Here is a 17,323-nt window from a genome sequence, read left to right on the forward strand (position 1 = left end):
CTTTGTATGCTACTTTAAATCCCTACAGACTTTTCTTAAATATGCTGTGGGTAATTAGGAGATAATAAGGTACATAAGGGAAATAAGAATAGGTATTTAAAAAATGGAAGGAGGGGGGCGCCTGGGTGGCACAGCGGTTAAGCGTCTGCCTTCGGCTCAGGGCGTGATCCCGTGTTATGGGATCGAGCCCCACATCAGGCTCCTCCGCTATGAGCCTGCTTCTTCCTCTCCCACTCCCCCTGCTTGTGTTCCCTCTCTCGCTGTCTGTCTCTATCTCTGTCGAATAAATAAATAAAATCTTTAAAAAAAAAAAAATGGAAGGAGAAATGTTTCCTGGGAGTTAGAGACAGGTATACTGGCCTTCCTGGTCCTGGAAAAGTTCCCCAGATGAGGGAGAGAAAGACTCGTGCTATTTTTTTTAGTCCTGCATTTTTTGTTTTACTTTCTCAATACATACTTTGCTTTTGAACCCCTTTGAGTGCGATAGAAATACAGTGCACTGTTAGTGCCAGAGGACATCCTGGGGTAGGCAGTCTTTTAAATATAGTCTGTGATTTGAATTCTAATGTAATTTTCTTCTGTTTTTAGGCAGGAGACAAGTCACTCTCCAATGTAAGTTATAGTTATTATCGTGGTCTTACCCTCAAAGAACTATTAAGTCAGCTGATTTTTAAAATATCCATTGTATCGTTATGTTGAAGATACGGTTATAAAAGATGACTTCGGGGTTGTTGTTACATTAACAGATTTAATAGATTTTATAACATTTTATGGTCTGATCTCTTCGTATGTTTATGAAATACATTTTAATGGAGTGTTGTGTCCATTTAATATTTTCTAACTAATTTTTTGTTTCTAATTTTTTTAAACCGTACTTTTGTCTTGGGCTGAATGATGATTTGTTTGCTCAACTAACTCCCTGAATGCCTCAGCTGATGTTAAAAAAAAAAAAAAATTGAACGTAGAACTGAAAGAACTAGAATGCTTACGTAAGGAGTTATTTTAGAGTAAGGCAATCAGTTCTACTAATCCCTTCCACTACTGACTACACATCATTTCCACTTTAGGTTATTGCACACGAAATATCTCATAGTTGGACAGGAAATCTAGTGACCAACAAAACTTGGGACCACTTTTGGTAAGATCTTTTTATTATTGTTGTTTCTTTATTGGTTCTTCTTATTAATTTCTTTCCCTGCCTCTGGCCACTCTGAATTATTTTGTGGAAATATCTTGTTTTTCGGTGTCATCATCTCTTTGGTAGACAGTTTAAAAAAAAAAAAAATTCCACAACGCTAGTCACAGTGTTCGGTGGAGTAGGGGCATTCAGCTCGTGCTTGCTATTTAGTTCCCGGTAGGGTCACATTTTAATACACGGGCACGTAAAACCAGAACCGTGGCTGAATTCTCCCCGCTGCCCTCCGCTGGGCTGCGCTTCCCTTTGCTCTGAATGGAGTGCCCAGTAGCCACATAGGCAGTCCGCTTAGACTGTAACGTTCATGCTTTACCATTCTTTACTCCGTAGAAAAGCCAGAAAGGATAACTTGTTGATTAAAACGCTTGTTCCTTTCAGCTGTGTCGCTGTTTTTGAATTTTATTGACAAAAAAACTTTTTTCAGGTTAAACGAAGGACATACTGTGTACTTGGAACGCCACATCTGTGGACGACTGTTTGGTGAAAAGTTCAGACATTTTCACGCGCTGGGAGGATGGGGAGAACTACAGAATTCGGTAAGTGAGTCATGCTCTGAAAAGCTTTTCTCTAAGGTTGAATAGGCATTCAAAAGTTTAGTTTGTAAACTAGCTTTCCTGAGCAGCAACAAGAGAGCCATTTTTACCGGTGTGGAAAATCAAGCAGATACTGGTATAATAGTCTTTTTTTTTAAGCTTTTATTTATTTATTTATTTATTTGAGAGAGAGATTGCATGTGGGGTGGCGGAGGGGAGGGGCAGAGGGAGAGAGAGACTCCCAAGCAGATTCCGCACTGAGCACAGAAGCCCATCTTGGGGTTCCATCTGAGGACCCTGAGATCATGACGTGAGCCGAAGCAAAGAATTGGATGCTTGATCCACAGAGCCACCCAGGTGCCCCGGTATAATACTGTATTGCTACATACTGGTCATTATCCTGTATAATGTCATGTTCACGACCAGGAGGACCTCACTGGGTCTTTGCAATTAATATAGTCGGTTACTTAGCTTGAATTTTTCAGTGCTCCCTCCTGAAGGCTGAATTTGATGACCAGGCATTGAAACATTTTTCTAGTTTTTTTTATAAGAATAAAGCCTACTACTGAGCAGGAAATATCACAGAACACGACACAAGTAGCCATTCCATTAACAGACTTACAGAAATTTGTGCTAACATACCCTACAATTTCTAGTCTCTCAGTTTAAGTTCTAGACTCCCCTGAAGTTATGCCTTTTGTGTCTTGCAGATAAAGACTTTCGGAGATACGCATCCTTATACCAAGCTTGTGGTCGATCTGACGAATGTGGACCCTGATGTGGCGTATTCTTCGGTGCCCTACGAGAAGGGCTTTGCTTTACTTTTTTACCTTGAACAACTTCTTGGGGGCCCAGGCAAGTAGTTGGCATTTATTTTTTATTTTTTATTTTTTTGAGGGCAATGTGAAGAATAAGGAAGAATTTTTAACTGTTGTTTTTGCCCCATTTTATTATTTCGGTTCATTCTGTATGTAGCTGCTGAAGAAAATCTGCATCATTCTCTAATGTGACCTCTACTTCAAACCTTGAGTGACTGCTGAATTCAAAATTGTGTTGCAGGACTTTAAAGAAAACTCATCAGTATTTTAAAAATTAGGAAAATAGTATGTACTCATTGAGAAAAATTCTGTAGTACAGAAGTTTCTGAGAGTAACAAGTTAAGAGTCCCTCAGCCCCTTCCCGCTCCCCAGGTAACCACTGTTAGCAGTGGTTGTGCATGGTTCCAGATCTTTTTCTAAGTATAAATGAACAAACAAATAAATATATTTTAATTACAGAAAATGGATCATGGGGGCGCCTGGGTGGCTCAGTCGGTTAAGCATCTGCCTTTGGCTCAGGTCATGATCCCAGGGTCCTGGGATCAAGTCCTGCACTGGGCTCCCTGCTAAGTGGGGAGCTTGCTTCTGCCTCTCCCCGACTCATGCTCTCTCTCTCTTTCTCTCTCAAATAAATAAATAAAATGTTAAAAAAAATAAAGAAAATGCATTATATATATAGATATTTATATATATAATATATAAAATTTTTTCTACTTTTTTTTTTTTAATTCAGCAATGTTCTACAGACATCCTTCCATGTCAGAACGTACAAATCTACCTTATGCTCTTTAATGCCACAGTAGTCGTGCATTATATAGATGTGCTGAATGTATGTAACCTTCCCCTACTGATGGGTGTTGGGGCGTTCTCCTTTGTCCGTGGACTTTGAAGGCCCTCCCTCACCCACACGCATCCTGCCTGTCCCATCTTGTTCTCCTCCTCTTGGGTCACACTAAGGCCATTGCTTTTAGAATTTGTGTTGTGGGTTCCTTCTCTATTTCTTCATTGCATTATCCTCTTACTTGTAATTAGGATTTCTCTTCTCCCTTCCACCAAATTACATATATTCTTTAAGGCCCAGCTTAAGTCCTACCTCCTGATTTGAACATTCTTTTACCACTAAACCCCATATTGGTTTCCCTATTCTCTGAAAGTTCTCTGTTCTCCATGGTCAAGAGTACCATACCAATCACCCAAAAAATGTTAGTTACCTTTCCATTAGTCAACTTTTTTTTTTTTTTTTTTTTTTTACTCTTAGAGGTTTTCCTAGGATTCCTAAAGGCTTATGTTGAGAAGTTTTCCTACAAGAGCATAACCACTGATGACTGGAAGGATCTCCTGTATTCCCACTTTAAAGATAAGGTTGGCTTTTAAAAGCTTTCTTATTTTTTATGGCCAATATACCTGTATTTAATGTCTATTTATTAGGCTGATTTGAATTACTTACTAGTATCAGTTTAGAATTTAAGACTCAACCTTTCATGGTACTTTTTCCTATGGAAAATGTGATCTCCACAACATGAACTAACATGAATATTTCAGAGAGATCTGCAGTAGGTTTCAGAAATTTATTTTTCGTATGTATTTAATTTTCCTACTTTATTTAACAGAATGCTACTAATATAAATTTATTTTAGGAAAGAGACTTAGAAATTACCTTAACATGTCAATGTAGACAAAATTATAGATTTGAGGACCTAAAAGTCCGGTTTAGACTTTTTTTTCCCCCAGTGGAAAAAGTTATTCTGTGGCAACCTTGGTGTTCTTTGTGTTGCAGGTTGATCTTCTTAATCAAGTTGACTGGAATGCCTGGCTCTACTCTCCTGGAATGCCGCCTGTCAAACCCAAGTCAGTACTTCCTGTTAATGCTTCCCTTCTCAGTCTCCCAAATCCTCTAGCTTCTCAAAATACCTGACAGCTTTAGATGTTCCTTAAAGCTGTTACTAGGTGGACAGTAGACCTCGTAGGGGTTTGACCCTTAACCCTGAGGTCAAAACAAACATTCCCATGATATTATAAATTCCATGATACTATAAATATAGATTCATTATGGAAGGCCTCCCTTCAGCTGAAGGATGGTGATACAGAGAAGATATTTTCCTTCCTGTCAAAACCTCTGCAATAAGAAATACAACTTTTATAAGGACTGTGTTCCTCGTTACAGCGGTGTTCTAAGTTGTCATCCCCATTTCCAGAGGACGCACACTAGGCTTAGCGAGGTAAAGGCCTTTTTGCCAAAGTTTGCACAGTAAGTAGTTAGAGTTGAGATTCAAACCCTGGCAGTCTTTACCCCTCCGATCTACTGCCTTTTAAACTAAATACCCTCCTCAAACCAGAGACCTAAACTCTGGTCCTCATGTGTCATGGGAGGATGCTAACTATCGCACGTTCCAGCCAGGATCGTGCTGTTCCCCCCACCGGCAGAACTCTACCCTGGTCATTCCAATCTCAGCTCAAGAACTGCTTCCTCACGGAAATAGTCCTTGACCTGTCTGACCAAGTCCGGTCCCCATTTAGGGTTTCCTGGTGCTGTGTAAGGCCTCTTCATTGCCATTACCACAGTAGTAATTTCAATTTGTTTGATTATTCACGTCCTTCTCCTCAGGACACTGACGCACCAGGAGAGCAGCGCTCAGATCTAGTTTTGTTCACTACTTTCCTTAGAACCTTGCCGTAAGTGAGAGCTGCTTCCCTTCCCTGGCTGATCCTTACCTAGTTCTTTTCATGACAATGAGAAGGAAGTTTCAGGACACCCAGGAAGAGATCAGCAGAGGTTTTGTATTGTCCTATTGTTCCTTACGAAATCAGTGCTAAGGAATGTTCTAGTTGAGGGTGATTTACTGCCTGAGCAATTTACTGCCTCTGATGCCATTTGGTCTTGGGAACAAACAACAGGCTTTCTGTGCAGTCCCAGCCCGGCTACTTCACAAAGATTAACTGCAGCTACTTCAAAGGACTGCGCCACCGTGAGACCTTTATAATCTCCCGTAGGGCACAGACTCTCTTTCAGAGGTTCGGAGGTAACTTCTAATCAAAACTCATTTCATTTAGGCCCTCGGCGCAGGTACCCCACTGTTCTCTAATAGAAACGTTTCACAGCAAGCAAGTATCATTTATGGACAAAGAGGGATGTTTTGCAAGAATTTTTGCACCTTATACAGTCTCTTCCATTCTTGTTGCAAAACATAGGATTTATTTTCTAAGTTGAGAACACAGAGATTTTAGTGCAATTTGCTTTGCTTCATGGTCAGCGTTTGTTATTTCCACTTTCTTCCGAAAAGAGAGGAACAAAATCATCATGTGATTTCAGAGTCTCCTAAGGGTCTCCCGTGACACCGTTTCCCTGGTGTCTAGGACAGTGCCTGCCGCAGAGGCGCTCGCAGATTTGCTGGATGATTACAGAGTTGGAAGGTTAGATAGTTGGAACAGCTGCAGAACGTAAAGTCCACGGAAGGAAGGACTTTGTGTTGTCATGAGCACCTAGAACTGTGCCTGCCATGCAGCCAACCCTAAACACGCCCTCCCGAGCCCCAGCGCCTTCATCCTTCATCGTATGCTGCTGAGCATTTGACCGGCTTCGCTGAGATGGTGAGGCGTTCTCTCTGGAGGGTAATCAGGTGTTTCATTACTTTGGTATCCAAGTTCTCAGATGACACCAGTATATTTAAGTCAGGTAGAAGACTTCTTATTTCCAACACTCTGGAGTTCCTGATCTTTCTTTCTTTCTCTTGACTCTTTTTCTTCTTTCTTTTTTTCTTTCTTTTCTTTCTTTTCTTTTCTTTCTCTTTCTTTCTCTCTTTCTTTCTCTTCCTTCCTTCCTTCCTTCCTTCCTTCCTTCCTTCCTTCCTTCCTTCCCTTCCCTTCCCTTCCCTTCCCTTCCCTTCCCTTCCTTTCCCTTCCCTTCCCCTCCTCTCTCCTTTCCATTTATTTCTATTTATTTGAGAGAGAGAGAGAGAGAATGAGCAAGAGAGAGAGCATATGAGCAGGGGGGAGGGGCAGAGAGAGAGAGAGAAGCAGACTCTCCGCTGATCAGGGAGCCCAATGCAGGGCTCCATCCAAGGACTCCGGGATCACAACCTGAGCTGAAGGCAGACACTTAACCGACTGAGCCGCCCAGCACACCCCCCCCCCAGCTTTATTTAAAAAGAACTTTGAGGGGCACCTGGGTGGCCCAGCCAGTTAAGCATCTGCCTTCAGCTCAGGTCATGATCTCAGGGTCCTATGATTGAGCCCTGCTTTGGGCTCCCTCCTCTGTGGGGAGTCTGCTTCTGCCCCTCCCCCTCTCACACTTTCTCTCTTTCTCTCAAATGAATAAAGTCTTTATTTTTTTTCTTTTTAAACCACCTAAATAAAGTCTTTAAAAAAAAGAACTTTGAAAATTATGTTCTGTAACTTCAACATTGCATTTATGGAAAAGCATGTACATTTTTATGAAATTTAATCTCTAGTATTTTTTCATCTTTGCAGTTATGATATGACTCTGACAAATGCTTGCATTGCCTTAAGTCAACGGTGGATGACTGTGAGTACTAACGTGTGGTTTTTGACTCCTTTTTGAATTGTACCAATGTCGCTGCTCATGAAGGTGGTGGCAGGGACGGGAGCGGGTGGGTACTTTACTCACAAACTCACGTACTTGGAAAGGTCGTTCGTAGGTCAAGTTTGTCTGCAGGGGTAGCATACCAGCCCTCACTGTAAAGTGAAGTTTGGCTGGAGTTGCAAATCGACGTCGGTGGTATTAGCTCTCATTTTCTTGCTTCTTTTCAAGTCTTAAAAAAGGTATGAAGAAATAATTTGCATTCTCTCTTGCTCCTTTTCCTCCTAAATCATCGGTAAGCTACTGCTTCAAGTACAGCCCTAGAAGGGCTTGATCATGTCTGTGCAGGGAGGGAGAGCTGGCAACACATAGATTTGCCACAGATCATGCTTCAGCTCTTCTGCCTGTGTCTCGAATCTACGTTTTGTGTAGTTCACAGACCTGTCATGGAGAAAAGCGTAAGAGAGATCCAAGGGACACGGATCTTTTAACAGCAGTGTGATACGTTAGGACCTCTGTACCTGGTGAAACTGCTCCTGCTCCTGATTTCTGCTGAGATCTTCCTTTAGGCTCAGCAGCCCAGGTGGGGGATTATAAATAGTTCAGTATCAAGAGGCGCGGTCAGTGCCAGAGACAGGCTGAGGGCTCGCTGTCATCTGTGGGGTCATCTAGAGTGATCACAACGAGTCCTCTCATTGCCTTGTTTTATTGCTTGTTGTTTTTCTTAAATATTAAGTAAAAGCAAATGAAAAAAATGTACATCACCTGTTTGAAGGTGTACAAATCAACTGTAAAACAAATGCCTGTGTACCTACCGCTAACCTAAGAAATAAAAGCTCACCGGTACTGTGGGAACGCCCCTCCCCGCCGCACCCCCTCTCCGCCCACCTTGCCTTCCCATCAGGGTACCCATTACCTTGGACTTTGGCTTGTCATTCCATTGCTTTTCATGTTTTTACCACTTATGGTATATCCTTAATAGATAGTTTAAATTTGCATGTTTTTGAGCAGAGAATGGGATCTGTAAATTTTGATACTAAGGTATGGTTTCACAGTGGGATAGAAAGGGAAGGAAGGTGTCAAATAATGTTTCTTTACAAGGATATGTATTTATACATTACATTTCCTGGAAGGATATACAAGGAACTATTAATTCTGGTTACTGAGGAATAGGACTTGGAGACAAGGAGTAAAAACAAAGGAATTTTTCATTCGGCCATATTTGATTTTTTTAAAACATTGCAGATATTTCTTTTCAACTTAAAAGAAACTGTAGTTTATGTGGGAGACAGTAGGGAGGTTCCTCAAAAAGTTAAAAATAGAAATACCCTATGATCCAGTAATCACACTACTGGGTATTTACCAAAAAAAAATACAAAAACACTAATTCAAAGGGACACATGCACCCCTATGTTTATAACATCATTCACAACACAAACTATGGAAGCAGCCCAAGTGTCCACTGATGGATGATGGGTAAGGATTACCTATAATGCTATATATCTACAATGGGATATTATCAGCCTTAAAAAAAGAATGAAATCTTGTCATTTGCAAGGACATGGATGGAGCTAGAGAGTATAATGCTAAGCGAAATAAGTCAAGAGAAAGACAAATACCATATGGTCTCACTCATGTGGAATACAAGAAACAAAACAAATGAGCAAAGGACGAGAGAGAGAGAGAGAGAGAGACAAATCAAGAAGCAGACTCTCAACTATAGAGAACAAACTGATGGTTACCGGGGGGCGGGGGGCCTGATCAGGGGATGGGTGAAACAGATGATGGGGATGAAGGAGCGCACTTGTCACGATGAGCACAGGGTGATGTATGGAAGTGTTGAATCAGTATCTTGTACACCGGAAACTAATATAACACTGTATGTTAACTATACTGGGATTAAAATTAAAAAACAATTAAAAAAAGAAACCCTAGTTTAAAAGAATTTAAAGCTAGTTTTAAAAATTTTAAAATCCTTACTTTGATAAGCTTTATTTAATATTTCTTAATCATATCCTCAAAGATTTTTGGCAATGAATCCTAGCTAGAAAAGCACAGACCAACTTTTCTTTTTCTTAGATGATTTCCAAAATTAAGTGGGAAAAACAGAATGTGTGGGGATGGAGGGAAATGTCAGTTTGTGGTCTTACCAGTTCATTAGTGTGATATTTAAGAGAATATGCAATTTGATCCTTTTCCCAGATTTTTAAATTGGCCTATTAATTAGTTGATATGCTTTTATAATATTTTCTTTACTTTGAAAATCCGTATATCTTGAATGGTACAAAGGATGTCAAAAGTTTCTTCCACTTTTTCTATTAAGATAAAGTCTAATTTTCCTGAAGTCATATCAATTTTAGGAGTCATGGCAGCTCTTAACTTATAGTAACATCATCTCAAAACTATTAAAGTAGCTAAGGCTTAAATATATTTTCACCATCTTATGCCTCCTTGTATTTCTGTCTTTTTCTTAATCTTTCCTTTTATGTCAGATAAACCAATAAATATTATTAAATCATACATGAATGGAAATAACCAGGTAACATTTATTTTAGGCCAAGGAAGAGGATTTAAGCTCATTTACTTCAGCAGACCTGAAGGATCTCTCTTCTCATCAGTTGAACGAATTTTTAGCGCAGATGCTCCAGAGAGTAAGTTCCGGCTCGAAACGCGGGAAAGTACAACGTGCGTAACGGAAGCACAGCTTTTAGGTCAAACCCAACCGGGAAAAACATGTTAATGTGAAAACTAACGGAAAAAAAATAACTTGTAAAATTCTTTCATTTAAAGGCATGTGTTGACTGCTTATTATGTTTAGTGTTGTTGTGAGTATGAAAATAGGCAAGAAAGAAATGTACCATGTCCTCAGAAAGCTTATACTCTAGTAGGAAAGGTCACACATACAAAATTTGGCCATAAGAGGAGGCATATGTTAGGTATCATTTGAGAAAAGCTTAATCAGCGAAGAAGAACTCCCTTCCAACTGGCATTGTCGGGAAAAGGTTTTGAGGGAGTGGGGCTTGCTTTGCACAGAGCAGTGTCTGCAGAGGTAGAAATTCAGGTCCCAGGGAGTAGCAAGCCTCAGTGGTGCAGAAGTTAATGAAGATAATTCTAGAACAGCGAGTGGGATCACATGTGATGAATCTTGAATGCTAAGCTAGGAATCTTAGGTTTTGTTTTAGTAGGCAGGAAAGGAGCTAACATTTTTAAAGGGAAAGTCATTTGATGAGAGGTTGGGTTATCATACAAGTCCGCCAGTGGGTCAACATGAGGAACATGGGTGGAGAAATTCATTGGGAGACTTGGAGGACATGCAGGGGGAGCTGGTACGAAAGGAGGGAACAGGCCAGATGAGCAGGGGTGAAGGGTGAAAGCATGGGGTTTGTGACTGACTGGATTTGGCAGTTAACTGGAAGGAGTCCAAACAGATTTTAAGGTTTCAAACCCATGTAATTAAAAGAATATGTGAAATGGAAAGGAGAAGCTGCATTTGAGAGGGAGGGAATGACGGGGTCTTTATTGTGATACTGAAATGCATTCTTGGGTCTGAGGACCTTGAGAGGGATAGAGAAGACTGGACGGACTTTCCTAAGGAATCAACACAAAAGGAGGTATAGGATTTAAGGCAACAGGGGCTTTGCAAGAATCCGTTTTTAGGGCATCAAGCCCCCGAGGTGTCATAAATGTCTGCAGCGCCTCATGGGATGTCTCCGGAATGGGTGTGGCAAAAATGAGGGAAAGTTGGGGGTCTGGGAGGTGACCTTAACCGGTGGACCTACCAGGGCGGACTGGAGTTTAGCGGAGACCAAACAATTTGGGAAGGGTCTGGCACTCAGAGCAGACATGCTTCCCCGAGCATGGGGTGACTTTCTCGTAAGACGAGTCGTGCTGGGGGAGGAGAGTCGCCACCCGCCGAGCGGCTCCTGCTTGTCCAGACTGAACTGCTCTCCCTCCTTTCCTCACCAGACTTGCTCCTGCTGGGTTAAGGTGGGCACGGGAGGTCTGTGAACCCCCTGAGATTGTATACAGACGTTTGTGTTTATATGGTAAATCTCTCTCTTTTTCCTGAGGAAAGAGTCCATATTACTCATCAGGTTCTCAAAGGGGTCTGTAATATAAAAGTTTAAAAACTGCTATTTTGTAGGGATAGAGATCATTTAAAAGGGATTTCAGAGGAAACGCGCAAAGATAAAGCTGATGGTGATCAGTGAGGAAACGATTAAGGGAAGTGTGGTTGAACATGGAGAATGGAATACAGTTAAGATCTATAAGGTATAAGGAAGAACTTGAAAGACTCTGGAAAGGGTTAGAGAGTTAGTGTTCACATATACCAAAAAGTCTGAGGAGAGTAATTCTCATTTAATTCTCCATGTACCTCACCGATTAAATTATCCCTTTGCTCCTCGTAGAACATCCTTATCCAGAATAAGTTTGCACAAAACTTATTGTAGTGTGCATTTGTTTCTTTTCTTTTTATCTAATTTATTTCTATATTATAAAATATTTAGGATTTTAATCTGGCTAAGAATTTCTCTCCAGCTCCTTTCTTCCAAGGAATCCTGTTGAAATGATACATCGTACTTCTTTATTTTGCTCTTAGGCACCTCTTCCATTGGGGCACATAAAGCGAATGCAAGAGGTGTACAACTTGAATGCCATTAACAATTCTGAAATACGATTCAGGTACATCATTTTAACTTGTCTCTGTGGAAGAAAGTAGAAACTAGTTTAAAAGGTGGAGAAAGGGAAAGCAGAGTCTGAGACATACATGAGTTTTAAGAAATCTTTGTGAAATTAACTGCACTTGTATAAATAATCATAGCGGTCTTTGAGGAATAGTTGCAATATCTGTAAGATGATAGTATTAATCTTTTTATTAGAATTTGTTCTAAGCTTCTCTTGCCTTACAAACAAGAAAAAACAAAAAAGGATTAGGAATCCCGTGGTAAATAGGCATTCTTCTGCAACTAGCCAAGTGGACTCTGATATGGGAATAGTTAGAAATCTCTAATTCTGTTGTGTGGTTAACCTTTCTTAATTCTGATTTGTAGCGTGAGTCTTAAACCGAAGTGTAATTCCTTCAGAAATTGTATAGATAAGGTACATGAGCACCGACGTAATCTAAACCTTTTAAAACGTGTGGTCTTTTTCAAGAACAAACTCCTCTTCACTTCTCCAGTTACTGAATTGTATATACAAGGACTTGAGATTCTCAGAATAAAGACATAACATAAAGTGGTGTACAGCGTAACTATAACGGGATTATTCATCATTACAAAAGTAATCTTCAGATATGCCTGTATATCCTGCCCCTTCCTCCTCCTTTCCTACCCCACACCCCCTAAAAATCCTCCTTCCAGATGGTTACGGCTCTGCATTCAATCGAAATGGGAGGAAGCAATTCCTTTGGCTCTAAAAATGGCGACTGAGCAAGGACGAATGAAGTTCACGCGGCCCCTATTCAAGTAAGAACCAGCTCTTATATCAGGAATTGGGGGGTGCCCCCATGGGGTGGCACAGTGGGCTAAACTTACTCTCTTGATTTCAGCTTATGTCATGATCTCAAAGTTGTTAGATGGAGCCCCACAGCGGGCCCGGCGCTCAGCACAGAAAGGATTCTGTCCTTCTCCCTCTGCCCCTCCCCCCACTTAAAATACAGAAAAGGAATAAGGAAGAGGAATCTCAGATGCTTTTCCTATTGCTAAAATACTTTGTAAAACACCATCTAAAAATAGTATTTTTAAATTTATTAAAGATTATAGGTATAATTTTGGAATAAGAGTGAATGCTTCTAAATATTTAAAATTTGAGGTAATTTCATTAGCTTTTTTAGAAACATCATCTATGGATTACCTATTATGGGCCAAATTCGTATAGACACCAGCGAAAAGAAAATAGGTAGAAAACAATCTTATGTACCCAGAAAGATCTTTAAAAGCAGGTAGGAGATAATTGGTGGGTGGGCACGGACACAAAAGAGTCTGAAGTTATTTAAATGTAATAGTAAATGAGGCAGTGAAGCCAAACCTTTCTGATTCAGATGCTGCAATGACTTGGGAGAATAAGTTGCTTGATGTATATATAATAAAGCAATGCTTGGTAGAGGGGAAACAAGTTGTATCTTGGCTGCAAGGTAGAATTTAAGACTATCTCAGTGAAGGTATTTTAACTATGGATTTGGCAGGAATTCTGAAAAATTTAGACCCATGATATAGTCATGATTAATCTTTTCATTTACTTCACAAGTATAGTAAAATTATACTTGCCAAATAAAATCTTATTTGCCAAAATCGGTCATTATCCGTCTTTCTTCCCCTGCCAGGGACCTTGCTGCCTTTGACAAATACCATCACCAAGCCGTGCGCACCTACCAAGAGCACAAAGCGAGTATGCACCCTGTGACTGCCATGCTGGTGGGGAAAGACTTAAAAGTGGATTAAGGACCTACCAACTGCTGATTTCAGACATTTCTCTTTTTTAAACTGAATTCACAAAGAAATATGAAAGTTCAGCTCATGTTGTAACTAAAAATGTTGTTTTCATTCTGGCTTTTTATTTTGTCAGTGATTTTCATAAATAAAGCTGAGCTACCTTCCCCCTCACCCCCACCAGTGCCATGTTCTTTGTAAAGTGCATTTTAGCAAAGTTTAATCTTTTAATTTATAAATGTAAAATTTTTCATTAGTTACATAGTTATTTTTTCCCAGCAGGATCACAAGAGTGGCAGCATAGTATTTACCTGGTGTTTTAAGTTCTTTAATTTGAATCTGCCTCATGCCAAAAACTGAACATGACAAGAGTTTTGGTTTTCAAATAGCATGAGCACTCAGTTGGACTTGCTCATCCGGGTACTCAGTGGGCCTAGTATTAATGCACTTTCTAAAATGTATAAACTCTCCAGGAGCACTCTGCTCCCCATCCCCAGATCCACCTGCTGCTCCACTGGACTTGTCCTGCCCTCCTGTCCGTCAGGGTCAGATGACTGCCCCGAACCCCATGACTTCCCATCAGTCCCTCTGATGCTCTCCTGTTTATCCACCCTGACTCAGCTCCTTAACGTCCTTCACCCACATAGAGCATACCGCACATGGAGGGCAATAATACAATGGTAATACCTATTACACATGCATATAATGTACTGGAAATAAGAGTACGACTTGATCCAAATGAGAGAGTAACAAAACATCCCATGAGTACAATGTAGTACCCAGGCGCCTCAGCACACAATCCGGGAACCACGGTTGTATTAGTTAGGATTCTTTGATTGTAAGTGACAAAACCCAGATGATTAAAAGTCAGGAAATTTAAGGGAGGATTATTTTAAGGATATAGAGTAGGGGGAGGTTGTCAGAACCTACGGGCAGACAGAAGAGGACTGACCCCTGGAATTGGCAAGAGAGCAATACTCTTTCTTGTCTCTCATTTCTGCTTCTCTCCTCCACACTTCAGCTTTGCTGTTGTAACTATATAGTTCTTATCACATGGGAAGTCTGTCTCAATTCCAAATTCCCAGAGACGAGACCCTGACCCAGCTTGAGTCCACCCCTGGCGAAATAACCTTTAGCAAGAGGAATGGTGTCTTAGAGTATAAATGTAGGTGGGGGTCATTAAATACACAAAAAGAGAGCTAACGCAGTGAGAGAAGTCCTACAATAGGAGCAAACATGCGAGAACTGGGGCAGGTACCAAAGAAACAGACTCCCGTCCATCTCCGTAATCCTGAGTTGCTTCCTTGCTTGTTCTCCCTAGCAGTTCTCTCCTTCTGGACACATCTACACCGCAGTCATTCTGTTTCTCAAGGCTTTGTCTTCCATAGCAGGAAGACCACAGGCAAGAGTTCAGCTCACATCCCTGGTACATAATCAGGTTCTAAGTGATTAGACTTCAGCAAATCCACGGACTCAAACGATGCTTTTGAAGGCTTCCCGTGCCCTATAAACTTTCCCCGCACTCTAGGCTAATGTCACATTTCAGTGATCACTGGTGAATGAGCCTGGAAGTGAACTGGGGCGAGGGCCACTGGAAGGGTGGCGGTGAAGAAGGCTATGAAGAAGGTAGAGGGCACTAGAGACACACATCAGCCCAGGTTTACCTGGGGCCAGCTCAGTGGAGTTCACATTTATACACAGATGATGAATGTCTTTGTGCCAGGCTGTGATAGACACAACATTTCTGGGAGAACAAAGATAAGTAATTTCTAGATATGGCTAAAAGAGAAACATGCTAAAGCAACCTGGGAAGCACCACTTAATCTAACCTAATGGTTTAGGGAATGCTTCCTGAGGAAGAGAAGGCCTGCGCTGAGGCTTACGAGATAAGAAATACCTAGCTAAGCAAAGGAAGTTGGAAGTGTGTTCCAGATGGATAAAGAATAACAGAAGTAAAGGTACAGACTTATGGGATTTGGGGATCATCAACATGGACAGAAAATAGCTGTCTTGGCTCCATAGTGCCTAAGGCATGAACTTGAAGTCTTCAAACTCACATCGCTGGGAGGTGGTATCATCTGGAGCCTTCTTGCCTCACATGTCTGAGGTCTGGCCTGAGATGATGTAACAGCTGGGCTCAGCTGAGACTGGCGACTGGGATGCCCAAGTAGGTTGGGTTTTCTCACAGCACGGTGGATACTTGGACTTCTTATTAGTCTTCTCTGTAAGTGCATCCACCACCAGAGAACAGCACCCTAACGGCAGAGAACGTATCCTACTCCCTAGTACCTAGCATAGTGCTTGGGATATAACGGGTGTTCGAGAAATATTTGTTGGCTAAGTGAATGGAAGAGGGTAGAAAGTTGTGCTTCACATCTAAGGGCCTCGGTTTCTCAGAGAGGTAAGAGGTAAGATCCTCTGAAAATTAGAAGAGGTGGATGTTGAGAAGCGAGGTGAATGTTTTGGAAACTCGCTGAGGGGGAGGGGCAAGTAGAAGGACAGTGTCATGATACGCACCATCACAGAACTTTCTGTAGCAGAGCCTTCCACCAGGGTGAGCACAGAGAGCAGCTTGTTGTGATGACCCAGGGGTTGAGTTTTACTCAGTGCAGGCATTATATAATGGGGTTATAAAAGGATTTCAAAGTGTGGAGGAAAGAGTGGCCCAGGTAAGCAACTAGGATACCAGCTTCCTAGGACAGAAAGTGAGGAAGCTGGTGGGAAATGGAGGGAAGGAGGAGCCAACCAGAGGTCAGGTCCAAGGGCAAAGATGACTGAAGGAAGAGGAGAACTGGAAGGCTAGAAAGTCATAGTCAGAAGGTAGAGTATTGGAATTGATTTCATAGGTGCATCAAATTCAGGCAGTGACAAATTCCAGAGCCCGGTCAGGATGTGGGTGACCGAAGTCCAAGTTTCAAGGCAGGGTAGCTCTTTCTTTGTACACTTCTCAGGAAGCTGTCAGGGAAAGAGAGATTCTGGGTGTTGGTGTTTTCTGTGAACAACTGTGTCCTATTTCCAACACAAGTCAGTGTTAGTGGAAACACACATCATGATCTTTCTGTTGCAATAATCAAATCTCTAGAAACTGGTTTATTACTAAAATGCTCCTTAGTTACAACATTTCTTTGATTCCTTTTTCATGCTTTTCAGAGTCCCTTAATCTACTGGTAATGAATTGGGTGCAGGGAGCAGTTAACCGTGTTGAAGATGCTTAACCAGATTAGGCATATCCATGTACCAAGATGAAAGAATATTTAGAAGGCAATATAGGTATACAGAGCATTCTAGTGCAAATAATAGTAATCACAAACACTTCCAGAATGTTCCCAATGCACCATGTGCTGCGCTAAGGGCTTTACATATGCAAACCACTTACTCTTTCCTAAAGTCCTTTGAAATAGGCGCTATCATTATCTCCAGCTTAGAGATGAAGAAACTGAGACCCCCAAGAAGTCAAATAACTTGCCCAGAGGTCACATAGCTAGTAAATGGCAGAGCCAGGATTGGATCCCAAGTAGATACTGCAAATACAGCAGTGAGACAGTTTGCCTCTTCCCTTTTGAAGAAGAAACAGAGGCTAATAACTTACTTGCTCAAAGCTAATAAATAGTGGAGCTGGAGTTCCAGCCATGGCTGTCTGAGCTCTTAACATCCAAGCCCTAAGCTCATTCATCCAGATGGTGACCTTTCCTGGTGGGAATGATCTCTGACTTTTGCAGTCTCCCTTTGTGGAGGACAGCTTTAGAAAACCTCAGCCGTGGCAGGGAGTAGTTGCTCAACACATGTTTGTGGAATAAACAAAAAAATGAAGA

The 17,323-nt window shown here is 41.3% G+C and overlaps 1 protein-coding gene across 2 annotated transcripts in view; it reads left to right on the forward strand.

Annotated features, from left to right (window-relative positions):
- The window catches only part of LTA4H (leukotriene A4 hydrolase), a 29,282-nt gene extending 15,597 nt beyond the window's left edge, over positions 1–13,685 (forward strand). The window contains exons 9-19 of one of the 2 annotated variants that reach the window (XM_026499853.4): positions 589–612; positions 1,068–1,138; positions 1,620–1,731; positions 2,439–2,583; positions 3,805–3,908; positions 4,324–4,394; positions 7,014–7,068; positions 9,639–9,734; positions 11,684–11,766; positions 12,444–12,548; positions 13,406–13,685. In XM_026499853.4, the coding sequence (XP_026355638.1) occupies positions 589–612; positions 1,068–1,138; positions 1,620–1,731; positions 2,439–2,583; positions 3,805–3,908; positions 4,324–4,394; positions 7,014–7,068; positions 9,639–9,734; positions 11,684–11,766; positions 12,444–12,548; positions 13,406–13,523 (984 nt within the window). In that variant the 3' untranslated portion in view covers positions 13,524–13,685. Of the gene's footprint in view, positions 1–588; positions 613–1,067; positions 1,139–1,619; positions 1,732–2,438; positions 2,584–3,804; positions 3,909–4,323; positions 4,395–7,013; positions 7,069–9,638; positions 9,735–11,683; positions 11,767–12,443; positions 12,549–13,405 lie in introns of those variants that run through there. The other variant, XM_057316292.1, reaches the window with a different exon arrangement.
- The last annotated feature ends 3,638 nt before the right edge of the window (positions 13,686–17,323 follow it).

Source organism: Ursus arctos, unplaced genomic scaffold, assembly GCF_023065955.2.
Source record: "Ursus arctos isolate Adak ecotype North America unplaced genomic scaffold, UrsArc2.0 scaffold_21, whole genome shotgun sequence".
NCBI classification, from domain to species: domain Eukaryota; kingdom Metazoa; phylum Chordata; class Mammalia; order Carnivora; family Ursidae; genus Ursus; species Ursus arctos.